Source organism: Gymnogyps californianus, chromosome 1 (assembly GCF_018139145.2).
Source record: "Gymnogyps californianus isolate 813 chromosome 1, ASM1813914v2, whole genome shotgun sequence".
NCBI classification, from domain to species: Eukaryota; Metazoa; Chordata; class Aves; order Accipitriformes; family Cathartidae; genus Gymnogyps; species Gymnogyps californianus.
In genome coordinates, this window is record NC_059471.1 from 116703458 (window position 1) to 116726129 (window position 22672).

At 53.1% G+C, this 22672-nt stretch overlaps 1 protein-coding gene across 1 annotated transcript in view; it reads right to left on the minus strand.

Annotated features, from left to right (window-relative positions):
- The window catches only part of IGSF3 (immunoglobulin superfamily member 3), a 100719-nt gene that overhangs the window by 23285 nt on the left and 54762 nt on the right, over positions 1–22672 (minus strand). The window contains 4 exon segments of the mRNA XM_050908765.1: positions 6110–6514; positions 10174–10575; positions 12304–12693; positions 13546–13956. Of these exon segments, the coding sequence (XP_050764722.1) occupies positions 6110–6514; positions 10174–10575; positions 12304–12693; positions 13546–13956 (1608 nt within the window).

Here is a 22672-nt window from a genome sequence, read left to right on the forward strand (position 1 = left end):
CACGCAACACTGAACCCCTTCATTTTGTCTGTTCAGTGTGCTGGAAGCCGATAGGAAAGAGCAGCACCTCTGAGGCAGAACGGCAAGTCTTACCCTGCTGGTGGTGAAGGGAAAGAAGCAAGTCCCCAAGCACCCAGGGGAGAGGAGACTGCTCTGCGCTGCAGTCGCAGCTGCTGCTGAACAGCCTCCTGTCTCACCTGAGCACTTCTTGAACTCCTTCATCACTCAGGCAAGAGTACAACTATTTGCCAGATGGAGCAGGCGGCTGTAAAGCAGGGAAGCAGTGCTATTCTACAGAGCAATACCACTCTGGGATCAAGCAAGCAGCAAACTTAAGTTTCCAGACTTCACTTCTGTAAGGAAGTTTCCAGCTCATTAGCTTTCCTTGTTTAACTTTATTGCTGGATGCTGCCAGCAGCAAAAAGTGTCAGGTTTTAAGAAGGCACTTTGTGGCCCTTGAAAACATTTGTTTGAGCCTCCATTCAAGAGTCTGGTCAGTACCCCACTGGCCACCCATTGTAGAAAAGGCATCTTTCACATCCATCCACGAGAGGATTCCTCGCATGCAGACATTACTAAGAAATGAGACAGAAGAAAGGCATTAACAGCAGTATCTGATTTTCATTTGTTAGGGAAAGCCTCTCCTTATACTCCACAAGTGTCTTGGCAATTGTTTGAAAACCAGTCCTCTCCCAGCATTAGGCGTGCCATAAAGCAGCCTGTTTTTCCAATTCTCTTCTGCCTCATCCTCCCAGCATCCCCAGCCTGCGCAGTCACAACCATCCCCTGCTTGGCCGCTCACTGAGTCTTCAGAGGGAAGGACAAGTGGGATACTGAGCAGTCTCTCTGCAGCTGCCAGAGATGGGCTTGGACAAAGAAGCAAGGGTCCTCTCCTCTCTGCTCCTTAGGTTTCTCTGGCCACTGCTAGCCCAATGCAGCCAGGCTGCTGTCAGTGGTGGTTTCTTGTGGACAGCAGGAGAGCGGCAGAGTGCTCTGCACCCACCCTGGCGCAGGGTTTCAGGGGAAGCACAGCTCTGGCTCACCCCGCTGTCAAAGTAGGATTCAGGCATAAGCCTCCCCCAGCTTCTCCAAGGCCAGCTTGAGGAGCCTCCACCCTCCCCCTCCACGATGGTTTCAACTTGACAGCTCCTAATAAACCAAACTTTACGAAGCAGCCCCTGGAGAGCCCCTGGAGAGCCCCTGGAAGCTAATTAACGCTCTAATGAAGAGCCTCACTGCCTTGTTTGCTCGACGGCTCCCAGGTCAATCAATCTGCCATAGCCCGCCTTGCAAAAAAGCAGCAAGGAGCCCAGCACCCCTGGCGTCTGCTCGGTTATCATCCTCCGCCACCCCTCCCCATCCCTCCTCCCACGTTCATTACTGTCAAAACCCAGCAGCAAGAGGGCAGATTTATAGAGGCGATTGCAGCTTCTCCCCGTGCACCCGCTCTAGGATTAGTCATGAAGGAACCGGCCGAGGGATGAAGCAAGGACGGAGGGGTGGGAAGAGCGCAGAAGCATGGGGAGGTAGATGCCCTGCAGGTCGGGATGGGCACGTCTGTGCCTCAGTACGAAAGGCATGAGGGGGGTGCTCGAGGGGGGTTGCCACAACCTCCTGCTTGTGTGAAAGCCCTGTTCTTTTATTCTGCTGTTGCCAGAGAGACTCCCCAGTGCTCAGACCCCAGACCCTCTAAAAGCTCTGCTGAATCACCTCCTCGCTTGTGCTGCAAGCGGGGAAAGATAAGTGCGGTAATGCACACAAGGACAATGGCAATTTAATACACCAGCACAAATCTGCTCAAGCCTCCTTGCCAAAAGAGTCCTATGCAGACGTCCTAGCCTGCCCGGATCGCAGCACAGACCCCATCATGCACTGTGCCGCCAGAGACTGACTGCTGCCCTTGTCCGAATCCCGCAGACCACACGGATGCATGCCGCTCCCAGACAGCACCTTCCATCTCAGCCGCTCCATCCCTGAAAACCTGGCAGGGAGAAGCAAGGTCCAAGGACGAGCCGGGAACAGAGCCTGGCTGACAGCCCTCGGGTCTCCCCTTGACCCACATGCATCTACCACCTTCCTCCCTCAGGCAGGACCCAGAGCCCAGGCACTGCTCCCCCTCCACGCTGCATGAGGAAGGGGGCAGAGAGCAGCAAGGGGGTACTGCTCAGCCATCATCCTCACACTTGAGAGCTCAGCCTGAATCCAAACGCTTCCAGGGTCACCTGGATTCAAAAGGAACCGTCTGCACCTCTGCCTCCCCTAAAACCCGAGAGATCAGCAAGTGCCAGGGAGTCACCACACCTGTCCCCTCCAAGGACAGGACACATCTGTCCTGACTGATCTCTTGCAGATCAGCCTGATAAAGCTTGCATGGAGGATGCTCTTCTCCACCTGGAAAGGGGCAAGTGTGCAAAGAGCAAGGCAATGTCTCTAGAACGGAAAGGGGTGGTGAACCCTTGGGGGAAAGGGGTGGTGAGCCCTTGGGGCAAGGCACAGCTTTCGGGGATGAAAGAACCGGGGTTTCAGAGGCAGGACAGATACCGCAGCGGAAGGGGAGCCCCAAACACAAGGATACGGGTGGGAAGAAATCTCCACCCCTGCACTCGGGGCTTGATCCCAGCTCAGCCCGCGCTCCTGTGCGTGGTCTCCTGCCAGCTTTGGCTTCAGGGAAGCAGCTGGCGTGAACTGAGCCGTACTTTTATTGTTCCTCCCCCTCTGCTGCAACATGAGCTCACCGAGAAAAAAACAACAGGCACTTCAAGAGATGGAAGTAAAAAGGAGAGCACTGCGTTGTAAGGACACAGAATGGCCACAGGCGATCTAGCCAGTCTGGTCCACAATCCTGCCTGACAGACCCCCACACCAGCCTGGATTTCTGCCCCAGCCTACAGAAGTTAAAACCCAGAACTCACCCTACAGCAGTGCAGGTCTCTCTCCCTGCAAAGCACACACAAACTACCTGGGGCTGTGTGCCCCTACCTGTGCACAACCCTCCCTCTACTTTGCAACCTAAGGTGTGCAGGCTTGTGTGACATCGAGGAGCAGGCCATGAAAGGGAGCTTCAGATCCTACTGCTGCTGCTGGTGAGTTTTCACACACCAGCAAGTGATGAACACCTTGCCCTCGTGATACCTAAATTCTCTATAAGCTCTGACACATACAGCCAGCACCCTTTGTAGGACTTTTCCTCACACTGCCAGTCCTTATAATGGCTTCATGCCCAAGGGGCCAGGAACATCATACTCAAAGGCCAAATCTGGCTCCAGATGCCATACAGGACAGTTGTGCCATCCTGCCTACAGACCATGTATTCTGAGCTGGATTAATGCTGCCATTGCCTGCCTTATTCACTCCCTCCTTCAGGAGCTATGTGTTTAATTTCTCAAATACTGCTTGTTTCTTCCTCGGAGCAGGAAATGACTGGAGTGTTTCAAGCTGCTGACCTTTCCTCAACATTACCTGTTGGCCATGAGATAGCTGTAGGTGAAATTACTTTGCAGACACATTAATACATGCAATTCAAAACCAGTGCTGCCACCTATGAAGTTACCACTCAGCACAGATGACAACTACAAACACTACCCACTGCAGGAGTGCCAAGCAGAGACAGCCAGAGCACTGAAATGGCAAACTGACACACCAGGAGAAGCTCCAGCACTCTGTCCCTTGAGGATGTGGGATTTCACAAAGCAGAGAGATTAATGAAGCAATCAGGCAGCCACTATTTTACCTTTCTCACCTGAACACACTTTAAAGGCTGACATATATCAATTGCCACATCTGCACCTGGAACCCATCAAATAGAAAGGTCACTCTAACAAACAGGGAGCAGGGGTTTAAGAGGAAACTAGAATCCCAACATTAACTTACAATCTGGAAACACACACTGGCTCAATTTGCCAAAAGACCTCCAGACAAGCCTTCTTTACAGTGTCCCTTAGTGAGTCGGTAGTGGAGAGAGTTCACCCCAAACTCACTGGCATATGGGTCAAGGCAGGAACCCATGGCTAGTGGCAAGGGAAAGGAGAAAGCTAGGACTAAGACACCCAATAGCAGCCTGAAGTTATCTCAGATTAAGGTGACTATAGAGACACAGAATTAGACTGACAGCGCTCTCAGGTGTTCAATCGTTCAGGGGTCCTGAATGACCCCTTTTGAAGAAGCCCTGGATATTAATCTGAAAACCAGCACCTGCTTCATCAGCACAGGTCTGACTGTGGGGACTCTAGGACATTCATTCAGAGGTGTCTGAGGAAGGCGCCTCCCACATCATCCTGGATCCTCTCTGGAGATTATCCAGCCAAAGACCCAGCAACGACACGACACGACCCTCTGCAGCCTGCAAAACCACAGAGAACCACAGCAGTCACTGGTACAACTGCCAGCATTGCATTCATGGAGAACATCAACCATCTGCTCTCAGAGGCTGCCTGGGACACGGAAACAAAACACAGAGAGAGTGCAACCATGTTGCTGGGGATGCTCTGAGGAGTCCCTCTCTTCTCTTCCATCCCCCCTTGCGAGTCATAAAACCACAAACATTATGCAAGGCTCATTGGACTGACAGCTAAGATTTGTGTAGCAGTAGTTTGTTGAACAGCAGGGAGATAGGGAGAGGTAAAAAACATGGAGACCTAGATGACTTGTTCTGTTAAGGCATCACTTGATGGTTACTGCTCCAGTAAAGAAGAACTGGCTGCCAGAGCACGGTTTAAATGTCCTTTAAAAGTCCTCCTCGCCACACTGAGCTGTGACACAGAGGCTCTCTTCTGGAAGCTGTTATTGAGGATTTCTCTTTCTCTCTCTGTCTCACACACATACGCATGCACAGAGATGTGCCATGAAGAAGCATATTACTCCAGGGACCATATCCAGTCAACGCTGTTTCCTAGGGAAATAAGCTAAAATTATGAACATCACCAACCTGACCTTGCAAGCAGTAAAACATGTATTACAAGGCAGGATAATCAAGATAAATGGAGAAGATTAACCTAGAGATGAGGGCAAGGAAGGAGAGAGGGAAGAAAGATGATGGAAAGCTCATGAGGCACCTGGAGCTCACAGCATCCCCTGACTTTTCTAAAGACATGCTAAGGGTTGGGGGAGGTGGAGGAGAGTACGAAAAGGGGCACTGAGGGGAAGAACACAAAGCCCAAGCTGGAAGACAGACCCTAAGAAGGAGTCCCTCTGCACAGGAACATGAAGGGAGCGCTACCATGCTGCAAGGACCTGAGCCAAGAGTCTTGAAGGTGCTAAAAGCCTCACTCCAAACATCAACTCCAGCCCTAAGGCCAAGACAGCAATAAACCGTTCAGTTCAGCGATGGCCCAGAGCTGCCCTGACTACAGTATCTTTGCACCCTCCATGGACAATAGAAGGCACCACCAAAATGTGACAAGGCCTACAGAAGGCACCTAACTCTCTCCACTGGCTGTACAGGGAGCATAAGCACCTTGTAGGTTTTCTGACTCTCTCTGCCAAGCCGGGTGTCTGTTGCCTAGCTGTTGCACACTCTGTGTGGACACCGATGGCCTTGGTGACTTCCAGCTGGAAAGGGCTCAATTTCTGGTGGGGATGAAAGTCAGGCTCTTTGATCACTAGCTGCTTTTGAAGATGCCTCCAGCAGAGCGAGAGATGCAGCCAGTTACTAGACAAGAGCTGCAGCACCTCACCTATGGCGCATGTGCATGTGCAGGCTTCAGTGGGAGCATGTCTCTCTTCTTTGATCCTGTTTGCCCTGTCCCTCTCCTCTCTTCCCCCGGTTAGTCTACTCTGATGAATGGAGGTGGCAACCTGAAAGCCACCTCCGTCTCACAAGAACAGCCCAGAGACTGGACTGAGCTTCAGTCACCTCACTTCCCAGAAGAAAACCCCATGATTAGCACATGAGGAGCAAAGAGAGGACCTAGTTCCCCAGAGGTGGATAAGGGAGCTCCAACATATCCATGGCCGAAGAGCCGAGCAGTTCCACCTGAGCCATGCACAAGGGTGACACGTCAGTCACAGCCACGAGAGCAGCCCTCACTCCAGAGAGACCACCACAGCACTGGTACGTACCCCGTCCCTGTGACGCACCCCCCAGCCTCTCTCATGCGCTCTTGGCACTCACCCGGCCGCAGGACCCTGATTTCCAGCAGGTTGGAGGTCCTGTCTGCCAGCCGCGTCCAGCTGCTGTTGTAGTTCTTCCTCCAGAGCTCAGCCACGCACTGGTACTTGCCAGCCTCTGTGTCACTCGCCCTGCTGATGCTCAGGCGCACGTTGTTGCTGGACTCGGCCTTCTCGATGGCGGTGCGGGTCCGGAAACCTGCATACCTGTCGCCCCACTGGACCCCACCGTCGCGTGTGAAGGTGACCAGGTCGTGAAACTCAGTGCTGCCGGCTGGCTGGAAACGCCATGTCACCGACACCGGTACCCATGACGGGTAGTGGGGCTTGATGATGCACTGGAGGTCGAAGGACTCGTTGTAGGTCACACCGGGGGTGCGGGAGATAGCTGTGACAGCAAAGCCGGCCTCTGTGGAAAGAGAGAAAAGGGCTTTGAGAGACACCTGCCTAACAAGGCCCTGCTGTTAGCATGCAAAAGCTAGAGCACGGTCATCCAGTTGCGGGCCTGGAATAATCAGCCACTCGTGTTGTGTCGGCTCCTCGTTTACAATTGCAAAGTGACACGAAAAGCAGCGGCAAAAACACACTTAAGTGCCTGCATAGTGGTGACTGCCTGTGTGAGCACTGGCTGCAGCGGCAGCAGGATCGCGCTCGATTTCTGCCCAGAGGAGCAAGATCCCCTGAGACCCAGAGGGTGAGCAGCCAGCCTCTGCAGGCTGTCAAAGCCCCGTATGGAAACGCAGCAGCACAGCGGCAAGGGAGCAGCACCAGGCAGAGCAGCTACCCAGCACCAGTCTGACCGCTCGCAGACCCCGCAATTCACATCCACCTCTCAGGCAGGGGGTCCCCACCCCGCCCCCCACCCCAGGTCTGTGGCTGGTTGCTGCAGGTGAAGGAAAGGTGAGGAAAGTGAGAAGTAGCAGCCTTCGTTCATGCATCGGAGAGGTGGCAGTGGTTACAAAACCCCAGGATGGAGGCAACTGAAAGAGAAGCTGGTTGCTCCTGTTCTTCACACAGCACGGCTTTTGTTCTCTTCCAGATCACAGCTCCAGGACGGCTTTATGCCATTATCCTCGCACGTCCACCACTCTGCAAGCCAGTCAACACATTTTGACTTGTCTACTTCGTTTGTTTAGGGGAGTTTAAAACCAGCAGTCTATTAGTAATTTGAAGATAACATATTCCCAGTTGACTGGCTTACATTTTGGGTCAGAGTATTTCCACTGCTCATTTGTTCTGAGCTGCAGAGAGAAATATTTTCTTCTCTTCCAATCACTTCAGTGTGGCCAGCAGATTTAGCAGGGACCTTGTTTTCTATTGGCAACATCCCGAAGAAGTGCTCCCTTCCCGGGAGGCTCTGTGGGGTGTCCCATGCCAGCTAGCAGGTCTCCTCCCTCCCCCTGCAGTGCTGACCGTCCTGGCACCCGGCACAGCCGCTGCTGCGGGGGCAGACCCCAGCCAGTGCCCAGTAGAAACAGGAACGTCTTCTGGATCAGCACGGAGCTTCAGCCTGCCACTGGCTTGAAATTACACTTCAAGAGATGAGCCGGGAGCTCACCGCAACCTGCAGAGCTGCTGCCGCGGGCCAGACCGGCTGCAACACGGACACTGCCATATCTGCACGCTTCCAGCAAGTGCCTCTGCAGCCCCACAGGATCACCGTGTCAGAGCTCCGGGATGAGCTACTGAGAAAACAGATCAATCTTTGGGATTAAAGCTTCTTGCAACATGTTCAGTGATTACCCAGGAGAGGAGAGCGAGACCCAGGCTGTCTTCCCTGCAGAACTGCTGCATCTCATCCCCACGTAAGCCCCTAGCTTCAGACCCTGCAGCAGCACTCCTGCCCTGGCAAGTGTGTTACCAGGCCCAGCTCAGAGCACCGCTGAGCCAGCGATGGCCCTAGAAAGCCAACTTAATTTCACCAAGACCAGGTGACTTTGTAAAGTTTAATTTCCAGTTGGCCTGGGCAAGGAAGCTTCATGAAGGGACTTCTCTTGACTGCCATGCGAAAGCCAGGTGTGTTTCTCACATCCTCAACTCAACCAACATGCTCATGACACTTAGGTTAACACACAAAGGCCTTTCTTCCTTCGGGACTTGGTACAAAAGGAGAGAAGCCACGCGTAAAAGCAGGCAGATTTTCTGCAACACCTCCCTACAAGAATACAGCAGCCCCCTCTCATCCTGCCTGCCCCCTCCTTCCCCAGCCAGTCAGGGACTGAAGTCCCTGCCGGGCACTCAAGATCCTCAGAAGCTCAGGGACATCTGGTCTCATCCGACAGCACATCTCTCTTCTGGCTATTGCTTCTGAACCACCCTGTAGATAGATTTATGGGTTTGAACATCATCTGTGCTGGTTCAGCTAAAGAGTTTCTTACCCTGGCAGACTGGCAAACAATTAGACCTTAACCTGAAATGTGAGTGTCACTAAATTTACTGCATTTTTTTTTTACTAGCAGTTTCTGTAGCCATAAACCTCTCTTGCTCTTTCTTAGCACTTTCCATTTGAGTTTCTCAGGACACTTCAAAAACATTATGCTGAACAAAAAATATCACATTCAGCAGCAACGAAACAATACTCAATATTTTCTCCACTAAATTTTCATGAACTACTTCAGCTTTGCTAGTTATAGAAAGAGGACCTAGGAATTTCTTAGGACTTGACGGAACGTGCTCAACAGCCGGCGATTTCTCTGGGACAAGGAGTCGAAGAGGAGGGACAACTACCTTTCCATCACGTCTTCTGGAACTGCTTGGCAATTCTGAGCATCTTAAATTTTAACAAGAGCAAAAGTGATACATTTTAAAATCTCAACACTTAATCTCAACACTTCTACAAGTGGCAGAGTAAAGAGAAGGGCCGATACATGGACTTACAGTAGGCCAAATGCTGCTGACCTCATGAGGAAGATGCCGTTGAAACCAGATGAGAATCTGCCTTTAGTTTTTTACAAACTAACGTCCCTACCCGCTTTTGGAAGCTCTATAGCAAAGATTTGTAGCTCCAGATATAACAGCCCCTGAAAGAAGGTCAAAAGAGAAGGGGAGGAAAGGAGGAAAAAAGTAAGATTTTAATCAGAATACGATACAACTTTCAAGTCTGGTCTCTCACATCTTGCCAAAGCTTAAGATTAATACTGCAGAGAACCAAAAAAAAAAACCAAACAAACCTCCAAAATTCCTATCTCGACCTTTCAATAGAGCTCCCCAATTGTTTATAGCCCTGGCATTCTGCAAATCAGTGGCCTCATAGGAGCAGTCATCCCTTCTTCAGTCTCCTGCAGAGCACTTTGGGAACTAGTCCAGGACTTGATATAGCAAAGCCTGCGCGGGACCAAAATAATTCACAATCCATGCAAAATCCCTAATGTCCTACCTGCCCTCTCCTAAACTGATGTGGTTTCACTGCGTTTGAAATGGAGGAGCCCTTTGGCACAGCAGAGTACCAGCTGCAATGATCCCAGGTCCTACGTCGCCTTGGTCATGGACAACGTTGTGGTTCCAGGCCAGCAGCTCAGTGCCTCCTTGCAAGAGGCAGTGAGGATCGTTCCTGACCCATGTCTTCTGCAGGCTTCTGACGCTGTCAGAGATGCTTGCCATTTCTGGTGGCCAGGCCAACAGATGCCCAGTGTTTTGTTCTCCTGGTCTGGTGAGCGGAGGTAAGGTTTACCCAGGGCAGGCAAGGAGGCTTCGATGCCCATGGGCTGCCGATGGAGCACCGCCACTGCGCTGCCCATAGCCCGGCTCCAATGCTGGGGGACATGTCATGGGACTGGCAGCCTCTCTCCTTGGAAGGATGCTGGAAGCACTGCCCCTCTCCTTAGCCACCCCCTGCTTTGCTCCTGCCACAGCCACCCCTCAGACTTTGCCCCCACACAAAACGGGGCATGCAGGCGTTTTGCACCAACCTACCAGGAGCTGCGGGCGGGCTGCCGGGTACCTCCATTTTGCTGGCAAGCAAGGGCGAGAGTGCCGAGAGCAGCCCCAGTTACTCGCAGGTCACCTTCTGGGGGCGGCCGGGCACACAGGGAGCACGGCCCCATGGCCCCCCACGCCTCGAGTACTCACCCAGAGCAGTGATGGACACCGGGGTACCCGCGTGCCGCTCCCCAACCATCTGCCACTCCCCATCCAGCGTCCGCGTCCACTCGGCCACCCGGCACTCGTAGTGGCCCTCGTCTGCCTTGACACTGTTGAAGATCTCCAGGGTGAAGGAGCCAGGCCGGACCTGCTCCACCTGGATGCCCCCATAGCTGCTGCGCTCGGCATACGAGGGGCCCGGCTGCAGGGTGCCCTCCCGATCCAGACGCACAATTTCACTGCGCCGGTTCAGCTTGTCCACCAGCTGCCAGGCGACGGAGAAGCGGCTTTGGGGCCCGAAGCCCGAGCGCACGTTGCAGCCAAAGCGCAGGCTCTCCCCCTCCAAGACATTGCTGGCGTTGTTGATAATCTCCAAGGAGATGCTGGTCTCTAAGGAGAGAAATGCATACATACAGGGGAGATGATACACACTCGCCACTTCTCGGTCCGCAAGAAGGACGCTGCTGGCCAGAGAGGCTTTCTACCAGGTGCAGGAAACTGCCCACGCATTTGGGTCCAGGCACGTCTTAACCTCATGCGTGACCACATCCTAAAACAGCTTGTGGGCAGCGAGCTGCTCCTGGTGACTTGCACACTCAAAGCAGGTGTAGGCCAAAGCTGGGAGAAATCTCTCTGCCTATGGCTCAGGAGACATTGCCGTGTCTTCTGGTCGCAGGTCCAGGATGGGATCTCAGCAAAACTTGAGGGAATTTGTGTTGCTACAACATGCACCGCATGCAATTGGCTCTGCCAAAAAAAGCTTCCAGCTACCTGGGCTTTTCAATTCATGTCATCCTGATCACCATCTTGCCACGTCCATTCCTACAACACCTTTTGGGAGCAGCTCTCCCAAACGCCCATCGCTATTGACCCTAGAGGTAGCTATCAATGTTTGGTAACATCAAAAAAACCTGTTATCCTGAGCTTCCCAGAGATGTAAGGCTTTACGGCCCCAGAGACGTAAGGCTTTACGGCTGGTTTTTCAGAGATACTGAGTGCTGGTTACTCCTGCTGTCTTCTGTCAGAGTTATGGACACTTAGCACCCTTGAAAAATCATCACATTTGTTCCTAGAGCTGGTGATTTATCAAATGGCAAGAATGAAATCTGTCTGAAAGGTGGCTGTGCCTAGAAGTACTACATTTTAGACATATGTCCAGTGCAAGATTTCTAGCTAGAGCAATTTTAAAAGCCAAACAAATGAGACCAAATATTGGTAGGAGAGAAAAGAAATAGAATTTCTTTTGGAGAAATGAGGAGGGGAAAAAAAGCTAGAGAAAAGGGCTGCATTTCCCTACAAACCTAAGAGATAGGAGACAAACATCGCACAAAATCCTCTCACAGCTACTCTCTGCTTGGTCAAAGCCCACTGCCAGGGTAGCCTGGGCAATACGTGCATAGTTCATCACGCCACAGCTACCTGAGTTTCAGAGAGCAAAACAAGGAATGAGTCAGTGGACCCTCTCCTCTCACCCTGGTATTTCTGTATTTATCACGTTTGTCTGACGAACATAAAAGGCATTCAAAAGGCATTCAGGCAAGCCTCCGGCAGGGTTGTTTTCACCAGGGTTGGCAGACACACAGCGACCACGACAGAGCTCCATGCTGCAGAGCAACCCGGGGCTTGAGGAGCACATGAACCCTGGTTTCTCCCAGTACAGCTGTCTTGCAAGACAGCTGAACAACAGCCACTGAACGGCCTGCAGGAACCTAGCAGCTCTTAGGATAAACCAAGGCCAAGCCGGTCTCCCCGTTACGCCTGCTGAGTACTTTAGAGCACCCAGCTCCCTGCAGAGCAAGGTGAGGAGAGAGGTGTGAGGAGCAAGTCAGAGGCTGTCACACGCACCTTCAGTTCAAGGACCAAACTGCCAGCTTGGTGTCATTACCAACATGGGGGCATGTTTCCCCACCTACGAACTTGACACATATCCCTCCTTCTCTATCATCCCCTTCCCATCAAAAAAAAAAATCTTGCCAGTTGGGATTTCAAGCTTCCACAGCATGCAAACTCTTATCCTCCCTCTTCCCCACCACCAAAGTCTGGGCACATCACAGCCTCACCAGCTAGCTGCCCAGTGGAGCAATGGCCCCAGGAGGGGACTGGCAAGTCTCTACTTACTGAGCGGCATGACAGTGATGGGGATGTTCTTCGGCCTCTTGCTCTCCTTGTCAATGAAGTCCCCCGTCACGGTCTTCTCCCGCTCAGTCACCCGGCAGTTGTACTTGCCACTGTCCTCAAGGCGGAGGCGGTAGATCTTCAGCACAAAAACGTTGTCGCTTTCTTTGGCTACTTTGAGCTGGCCCAGGGCCTCACGCTGGGCAAACTCGTTGTTGAGCACCGGCACGGCATTGGGTCCCAGGCTGGCGATAAGGGAGCTGTTGAAGGCCCAGGAAATGGAGAAGTAGCGGTCAGGGACATTCTGCGCCTCCAGGATGCACCGAAACTCCACTGGCTCACCCACGATGTACATCCGCTTCTCCGTCTCCAGCCGGACACTGAACTCCTTATCTGGGGAGAGACAGACCAACTCACGTCAGCATGGCAAAGCCCATCAGGAGAGCCAGCACATTTACAACTTGCTACTCCCTGCACGGCCAGCATCCCTCAGACACGTACATCCGCAGATGTCCGGGCTTGCTTTTGCTGTGAGAGCCCAAATCAGCTGTGCTGCAGGAGAGGCAGCTTGCTGCCCAGCATGGAAGAGCTGCAAGGCTTCCCCAGTCATAACCCTCTCCTCCAGCCTTTACTCCTGGGAGCAGCTCTGCTGCGACACCAGCATCCAGTGGCACTGCGCGATGTGACCTGGAGCCTAGTCGTACTCACACCTTGCTCAGCCAGGGTCATGAGGCAGGGCCTTTGGGGATATCGGAGAGGAAGAAAGAGCTCCGCTGGGTCTTTAGATCCTTAGCAGGAACCTGTGCTGCAGGCTGGGAGAAGGATTTTGACTTGCAAATGGACCTTGTGGAATACAGAAGTGCTTGCTGAAAGCTGTAGTTTTATTTTCTGCTGTCACTCTTACCTCCTCACTTACCAAAATTCTCATTGCTTGTGCTAGCACCAAGTGCTTAAGATGTACGTTTTAGCTCCTGTGTCAGCCCCAAATCGCTGACCACATCCGGAGACAGTGCCTGCCACCCAAGCCCCCTTGCAGCCCCGGTGTCCCCTGGTTGCTCTTTGCTGACATTTGCTCTGCCTGCAGGCAGCGCTTGGGCCCTCCTTTGCCCTGCTTCACCCTGCCAGCAGCCTCCCAAGTGGAGCACATGGCAAAGCAGGGAGCCAAGCCCCAGCCACCTAACAAGGCCCATTTTCCGCCTCCTCCCACCACCCAGCTGAGCGAGAAAAGGCAGAGGAGACACTTACCGGTGGCTTGCACATTGACGATGGTGCCCTGGGAACGCTTGCGGGTCATGGCATACCAAGACTTGTCCGGGTCCTGGATCCACTCCGCCGCCTCGCAGTAAAACTCGCCCTGATCTGATGGGTGGAGGTTGTAGATGGTGAGCTTTGAGGTGGTCTCCCCAACTTTGTCCAAGCGAATGTCCCCCGTGGCTTGCCGCTGGGCGTAGGCACTGCCGGCCCGCAGGACGAAGTCGCGGCTGAGGGAGATGACCTCCACAGGCACCTCACTGCCTCGCTGCCGGTACCAGGCGATGGAGACGTGGCTGTGTTGGGCTGTGCTCTTAGACACCTCGCACTTCAGCTCCAGGGAGTCACGCTCCACTCTGTTCAGTGTCTGCGGAACCGCCGTTACTCGCAGTGAGTCGGGGATCACTGCAGCAAAGGGGGATGGGGAAACACAGCCTGAGAGTTAGCAACGCCAAAATGCTGAGTCTAAAGCCCAGATGCGTTAAACGAGAGCTGGAGGAGAGGTTTCTTTTTATGGTTGTAATTAATAGTTAAGTATTAGCAAAGCCCTGTTAGCTCACATCTAGCCACCAGAAAGAGGAGAATCGTCCCCAAAGCCCTTGACTGGGAAAGACCGTGACCTGCAGCACATACTCCAGTGCTGTGCTTAAATTCCTGCTCAACGGCCCCAGCGACTGTACGGAGTTTTCCATCACGCTGCAGAGCAGCACAGCTTAATACATCCACCTCCCATCGAGGCATTTCGTCACAGGCAGCCTGCCCTTCATCATGTGCCCCCCAGCATGCTTCCTGACCCCCCTCCTGCCCACATCCTTCAGCCACTCCTTAGCCCTGCAAGTTGGTCTTCGCCCCTCAGTCCCCATTGGGGCCAAGCTAAACATATTTAGTTCCTTTAAATCTTCCTTCATAAAAAAGTCAGGAGATCCAATTCCCCTCTCCTTTGTTTATATCCTTTCACATTTTAATGACCCCCTCAGGCCAAGCGAAGGGGTTTCTGCATTCGGAGGGAAGTGGCTTCTCTGAGGGCAGCAGTGCAGTTGCAGCATGCCCAGCGCCTGCTCCTGGGACACAGCCGGGACACAGCCGCGTCAAGGCACTTGGTAATAAAACTGCTGGCTACTTTTCCAGTTGATTAACCAGAGAACAGGAACTACAGCCGCTAAAATCAGGACGAATAAAAAAATGCAGCCCCCCCAACCTTGCTTGATTTTAGCAAGCATCTTAATTTTAGCAAGAGGCTCTACCACCAGAAGACAGACTTTCTTAAAAAGAAGCCTTTCCAGACTTTGTTGTCTCAAGAAACATCACGTGGAAAGAAGAACGCAAACCTTCTCCCCAGCTCTGCAGACCAGGCAGCACCAGCGAGCCTGTTAATGCCCACGGTTTCACGGTGTACCAGTGGAATATAATTAACATATCTCAGTTCAGTTTCATTGACAGCACTGGAAGGTTTGACAAAATTAGTTAAGCTGCCAAAAGCTGCATCTGTTTCGGCTACAGATAGCAATGAGCTGCAGTAAAGACAACCACTGGCATTATTTCTGGCAGAAAAGTCAAAGCTGAAGATGGGAAAGAAAAAAAGCCACGAGATGGAGTCAACGAGAGGGAAATCTTCCTGCATCCAGCCCAGACGGCGGCATTCGCTTTTACCACGCGTTCACTACCCAGGGAATTTACTGCCCCTGACAGGGAATACTGCCCTACAGGGAAAGTACCTGGTAAGGCCATTTACATTGCAGGCCATTGCCCCCGTTCCTGCAGCCACGTCTCCTCCTCCCTCCCTTCCCCTCATCTTCCTCACCGGGGCTCCCATCCCCTGCCCACCGGCAATAGCCTCTGGCAGACCATGGCCAGGAGCCCACCTCACTTTGCCTTTCCCCCTTCCCTCCGACTCCCAAACCAGTGGTGACAGCGGCAACTAACCTTGCCAGTTCATGCTGCCTGCATAATGACATTTAAATTTCTCATTTCAAACCTTTCTGAATAATTTCCAGAGCCACATAGCTCCTTTCTCTTTGCCCTCCAGCCACAGGCTCTTATAACTTTTCTTATGTTATTTAAATAAATTAAACCTGATCATCATCTTGCTGGAGTTACTTTCCTGCTGAGCTGCTTCAAAGGCAGAGCTCCCTGCTACACCAGCCTCCACATGACAGCTTATGGGGTGAAAGCAGCTATCCATGAAGAAAGCATGCCCGTCCTCCTTCCCCCAATTTGAGAGCCCTGGGTACCCCACCACGTGCGTGTGTGCCCCCCCAGCCCTGCTCAGCAGCATGGCCGCTTGCTGCCTATGGCAAGGCAGTGCCCTGCTTACGCGGGGAGCCTGCCTAGCTCTGCAAGGCGAGTACAGGGCAGGCACTTGGCTTGCCAGATGCGGAGCTGCTTGCTCCCCGGGAATAATGCCGGGAAGGCTGTCCAAAGGCTGGGCCTCAAGCAAGTGCTTGCCACACCATTCCCCGAGCAGGTTAGAAGCTGGCACAGGCACCATTTCACCAGCTGGAACTGTGACTTCGTATTTCCAGGTCATAACCTGGTTGGAGGGTTAGCATCTTTTACACCACGTGGGCAAGCTATTGCAAAATGCATTCCTGGAGAAAAATCAGGAGGTGGCGGCATGCTGTTAAAGGCTGTAATTTAACCGTGGTAACGCCTGACATGCTGTGCTGCATTGCTCTTGCTCTTTTGGTTAAAAAAGCCAACCAAGATCCTCCTGCTTAGAGGAATCGGTAAGACCTTTTGGGTTGCACATAGCCTTGAGGCCATTGTCTTAGATCAGCCTGGCATGGACATACATTTGGTCGGTGTCACCTTCCTAACCAGGAGGACTAGAGACCCGCTCACTAAATGAATGCCCAGTTTCCAAAGGCTCAGACATCAGGAGGGACAGGCAAGAGCCCTGAGCTGGCCGGGCCAGCGGGAAGGCTCTGTGCTTCACACCACTGCTCTCGCGCTTGGCCAGTGATGCACAAACAACTGTTTTAGTTACACTGCAAGATGTGCCTTGGGTACCTGGTTTGGGGAGGGGGGAAGTGGGTAGGAGAAAGGGGAAAACGCCGTTCTCAAGAGGCAGCCGAATGTGGCAGCAGGTCACAGCTCATTTCAGAAGCCCAACGAGCATTTCGTTCTGAGTGCTGCAGAGCACCAGGGACTCCCACAGCGGGGCCGCAGGTCTGCTGCGGCTCACGCACCACCCCAAGGCACAGACCCCGCTGGCCTGCGCCGCCAAGAGGGCTACAGGCACAGCTTCGCCCATCAGGCTGGAGCAGATCACGCCTGGAAGTCACGGAGAGAAAAGCAAGCAGGGAACGCTGCGAAGGCGCTCACCAGGATGTGACACCACACGCAGGGAGGTGCGTTATCAGAAGAGAAGTTCCTCCCAAGCCAGTTGCCCTGCTCAGGCTTCAAAGACATCAGTTTGCGTATCAGGACACGAGTAACTCTCTGCATGGCGTTCACCCAGGAGCCCTGGCTCCGCTGCCAGCCATCACGCTGCCGAGCTGCCCGCACTCATCCCGCAGCCACCTGCTGCAGAAAGCACCAGGGTTTCTGGGGGCACTCTACAAGCCGAACTCCACTTGAAAGCAAGGGTAAGCTTAGATGAGAGTCGTCACTGTGTGAAGGGGAGCAGGGCCACACCTGAATCAGAGCCAAGAGGGATGCTGCAGGACGCGTCCTCTTGCCTGCTCTTTCTCACCCAGCTCCTGCCTGTTTCTCCCCTCTTTTCAATGTGCCGTCCAGGCAGCCTGCCTTGCACTTCCCCCAGCCTCCAGCCTTGCTTCCTCCTTGTCCCCCAACACAAGTCCACCCCTGCAGCTGTCACGACCCCCCGGAGGTGTCAGCAGAGCTCCCCTCTCTCCAGCATCAAGGTTAGGTTTGGCAGTGAGTAGCTGGACAGGGAGATGAGCGGCTGAAAAGCACTTCCTGGGAGCAAACCTATTGTGTTACCGCCATCTCTGAGCCAGTCTGCTGAGCCTGGCCACAGCTGACGGCACTGAGCTTGTACTTACAGCACTGAAAAAAGAGCAAGAAATACAGCATTTCCTAATAGTCCCCAAGCCACAGGTTACTGCAGAGGGCACTGGGATAGGTACTTGGCGGTGGGTGGGCTGCTAAGCACAGCGTGCTCAAAACCCCCACCAAGTTTTGAAAGCTCCTGAAATATTAAATGTAAATATTGCCACTAGAGGGTGTCAGGGACCCAGCTAGGGAGAGTCCCAGGGCCCTGCTGCCAGGACAAGGAGGAGGAGGGGGGAGCCCAGAGATGATTCCCTCTAGCCAGGGCGGTGCCCACGGGCATCCCTCCTCAGGAAGCCTGCACACACAGCTCCAGTCAAACCCACCTCAAATGCACATACCTCAATAACATACAATCAACGAGCACTCGGTGAGCTAATTAAGGCTAACTTTAGGACAAGGAATTGGCTTACAGTCTCCCAGAAAACAAGCGGGAGCAGAGACTGGAGTTCCCAGGTCTGGACTTGGTGCACACCTCAACATGCTTTCCTCTGAGCCCCAGGACCAGCTCCATTTCCAGTAGCTCCTCGCGCCATGCTGAACTCTGCCCACGTGGACAAAGATGACCCAGGCATCTCCCTTTTCCCCAGGCTGGCTCTGGTTTGTCCTTGGGTATCCAAAACCCCAACCACTTCCAAGGGGTAGGCTAGCAAAGTTTTTATGTGCCGGACACAAACCAGAGAGCTACCAACATTTTATCCACTCCCACGCAAGGCAGCAAACCTGCCTGAGATGCCGTTTCCTTGTTAAGTGACGCAGGAGGAGCATGAGGCTGGGAGCCAGAGGCTCCCTAGCTCGAGCTGGTAAAACAACACTGTGAAAATCACTTAGCACCATGGTAGCCTTACACTAGAGGCTCTTCAGGAGTAGAACAACTTACACAGGCTACCCAGCACAGCGGGACCATCTCAGGGCCACTGTAGGACAAGCAAAATCCACCAACCTCTTCTTCCCCTGGATTTCGTTATAGCTTTTACTCACTGACACACTTTATAGGCACCCTATGGTGCTACCCTGTGTCCCCAACTGCCCACTTCATACCACCTGGACAGCGCTAAGCTTGCCAAGTGTTAAGTGTGAACTATTTAGGAAGAACAAACACGTGTACTCCCTACTCCTAGGCAGCTGCTTCTGGCTGAGAAATACCGCTCTGGATTTTGCAGGGAATTAGTGCGAGAGTTATGTTTCCATCTGCCCCGCGACATCTTGTTGCCCCGCAGGGATCCCAGCTCAGCGCCACGAACCTCCTCCCCCAGCCCCTCTGGTTGTGCGTGCAAGACAGAAACAAGCTGCTCAAGAGGAACGGCAATGCCAGTGCCACCAGTCCAGAGGTGAGCACTGGCAGGCACCGAACAGCACCGCGAATGGCAACGCGGGTGGGAGTGTGAGGCGTGAGGACGCAGATTTCATTACTACCCTCTGCAATCTGCTAACCCTCCTGCGGCCACCTGTACCATCCCACGGAAGGAGGGAGGGTCTGCCACCAGAGCCACCCCGATGCCCCAGAAACAGCTGCAAGGGACCTGTCCTCTTCCAGCCACTGCAAGCTCTCAGGGAGCCATGCTCCCTATATCCCTCCCCCACACTGCTATTGATTTCCATTCCTTACAGGATCCAAATACGTGTGCATGCGTGTGGCAGGAGGAAGGGGGTGGTGATAAGGCAGGAAAGATATCTAGATTAGCAATGTAATCCTCTCAAGCCCTCATGCCTGGCAATTAGCTGTACATGCCGATCCATACCTGCTGCAGCATACCAGACACCGCTCTTCATCGTTAATCAAAAGCTCGTGTAATGCCTTCAGCACGGAGGAAAACACATGCTGTCTTATGCTGCAAAACTGATGAAGACCCTCAAATGTCACCTTTGCAAGTGGACAAAACTGAGCAGAACATGCTGCTGGTAGTGTCCTTTGCTTGCCTTATTTTTAAGTCCCAGCTAGAAACTCGCAGGTGGCCTGGAGCAGGCAAAGGAAAGCTTTGTTCCTGTTGTTGCTGCTTCTAAGTTTCCCCCACTGCCCAGGGTCCTACCCGAGACCAGAATTTGAGGAGGCAAACCTACCACCCCAAGATGTACTTTCGCTGTGACTGAGGGTGTGGGGTCTCCGTGCAAAACTTTCCCTCTTGTTTTCCTTGCCTACCAACATATAGCAACAGGCTCCTGGTACCATGGGGAAAACATAAAGCAAGTGTTAATAATCTGCTTGGTTTGGGGATTACTTTCCTTCAGTAAAGCCCCACCTGCACTGAGAAATAAGGATGGTTAAAGACAGGTTTAAATGAAAGGCAGCTAAAAGACTACTAATTGTTTAACTAAATTTAAAAAGAAGTCATACACTTTTCTAAATTAGTCAGTGAACTCACTTCAAGCTCCTGAAGGAGTGAGCAGAACTTGCACTATGGTCTAAAGAAAAGCAGCCAGAATATACTTTTAATCCTCATGCAAATATTTAAGCCTTATTTTAAATGAGAAGTTGAACTATGAAGTCACTTTCAGTTGCTGCACAATCAAGAAATGCACGGTGAAGCACTGAAGTCACTTGCAATTGTATCACTGCAGCATCTGTGGTAAGAGCAGGAAAATAAAATAAAATAAAATAACACATCTCCAGTTTGCATGCTTGCAGCTTTTTAGAAGGGCAGTTTGTTACTGATTCAGCTGCTGGCAGAAGGGAAGAGGGGAGCCAAAGAGTTAAGTAAGACAGAATGGCAGTTGTTTCACAGCAGTAGTAATAAATCCTCCGATTACAATAGTATCCTTGTTGGTACATTAACGACTGTCTGGAACAACTATGCCGATAGAAATGCATCTCCCAAAGCAACTGGGTGAGTTCAAGCAGCCAGTGAGAAAGGGCGCAGGAAAAAACAGAAGTAACTAATGTAGGAGAAAGGGGAAAAGACAATCAGACAGAAGACGCACAAACTGGAAATCAGGACAGCTTTCCGACTCAGGGTCTGAACTTCTCCTTGCTTGCTGCAGGCTCCGTTAGTCACGCACCCAGCCTGCCCTGCAAGCCTGTTCGAGGCTGTCGCTGTGCTCCCTCCCAGGCAGCGGCAGAGGAACCCGTTGCACAACCTGCTCCTGCTCCATGATGCGCCTTGCGAGAGCTAAAGCCATGCACCCAAGCCTCGCGGGACCCCCTAGCTGGATGGTGCAGTCACAAGCCAGTGCGCCCGCCCCAGGCACACGGGGCAGCGATGCTTTCCCGCAGCTTGCCAAGCCCCACACGATCCCACAGGGACTGGCAGCATGCGCCCCGTGGCCCCACCAGCAACCCCTTCCTCGTGCGCCCAGGGCGGGCGTGCAAGGGAAACAGACGTGCTCAGCCCCAGCTCCAGCTTGTCCTTGATGGAGCCAGGGGAGCTACAGCTTTCCCAGCAGCTCATGAGTGCCTCAGCTCCAGGAGAAAGGACACCCGCCCTCCCCTTTCCCCCTGGGCTTTACTCTGGGGCTCCAGCCCCACCAGTACAGTGCTGTTCACAGCAGTTCTCCGAGCCTCCTCCCGCCAGCAAGTGGCAGATGCTCCTCCAAAATTCCTAGTCCCCTTCCCTCAGCTACTTCAGATGCAGTGTGGCGGGTGCCGGGAGCACGTTCACACCCGCTGCCCCTGTTTCGTTGTGCCTTTAGCTAAAGCCGCTTTGGGGAGCAGGGGAAGGCAGGCTCCCGCTAACAAGCTCCTTCTCCTCTCTCCACCCACCCCGTCCCAAAGCACCCCAAGGAGCATCTGGTTATTAGGACAGCTAATTTAGGTGGAGAAGTTCAAGTGACCTCATTAAAAGAAAAGAGGAGAAACTAGAAAGGGGTGGTAAAAGGACAAGGCAGCACCCAGCAGCGAGAGTCATCATTTGTTCATTAAGCAAAAATTAGCTGGAGCACTGGCGGAGCGAACCCTGACGACAGGTGGCCCAAGGGGCAGAGACCCTGGGGATGCAGAGGTACCCAAAGAGCACGATGAGCCGGGTGTGTGGCAGGGGCAGAGAGCACAGGCCTTGGGTCTGCCTGCATCTCCCAGCCGTGGCAGGGAGGAAAACCTTTACTCCCTCGCACATACACACATTTTTTGCAATCCTGCTCTGTGAGGCAGACGCTCTCTGTAAGGAGGAGCGTGCAAACCAGTCTGCAAGTAAAAAAAGGCATGAGGTGGTGGCAGAGATGTCATCCAAAGGAACAGGGGTTTTCCCTTCCCTGCAATGGGGAAACCTGTGCTTCGTGACAGCCTGGATGTCCCTGCTCTGCTACGCAACACCTGACAAGACACAGTTCCTCGGTGGACTCTGTATTGGGGCTCTGTGGCCGCAGCGTACCCCATTCAGCCAGCCAGTACTCCAGGAAGACCCGGACGAGATTCAGGCACACTGCGGCACTGCCCTGCTCCTGCAGCTCTGCTGAGGGTGATGCTTGCACATTGGCCTCTGCCTGGCATGTCCTTGGCTGTGGGACCTCCCCGTGCCCCACCTGCATTGCTCAGTGACACCTGGCCGGGGTGCCAGCCCAGCCCAGCGCTGCCGAGCACCTCACTGACCCTTTCCAAAATGGAGCCCGGGGGAGACATCCAGGGAGGGCAGCAGCGGGCTGCAGACCACTACACACCACACCAACCGCTCACCTGCAGAGGCAATAACCTCTGGCAGCAAGCCGAGGTGAGTCAGCTCACAAATCCCTCCTTCTACATCTCCCTCCGTCTTCTACAATCTCACCTTTGTGAGGGTTTAGCTCTCCCGCTGATCCCGAGCGCCACCAGCGAGCTACTGCAGCTTAAGGCAAGCCTAAGCCACTCCAAACATGAGGGCAGAGCCCATCGGCACGCACGTCTTCCATTGAGGGTTAAGCTGATGCGTTTTACTTAACAGCACTTGTGAGCTAAGAGCAGGCACATGGGAATTTGCTGTGGCTTAAACCGGCACAGGGCAACCTGCTAAGCCATAGCTTCCTGGAGCCCGCAGGACAGCCAGGGAAAGCAAAAAAAATCCCAGCAAACATGGAGCCGAGGAGCTGACGCAGCCTAGGCTCCTCTGAAGCTGTGCATGCAACGCTGTCTTAATGTTTTACACTTCTGAAGCTGAAGTTAAGAAATTATAGAAATGGGAAGCTTAGAAAATCCTCTTTT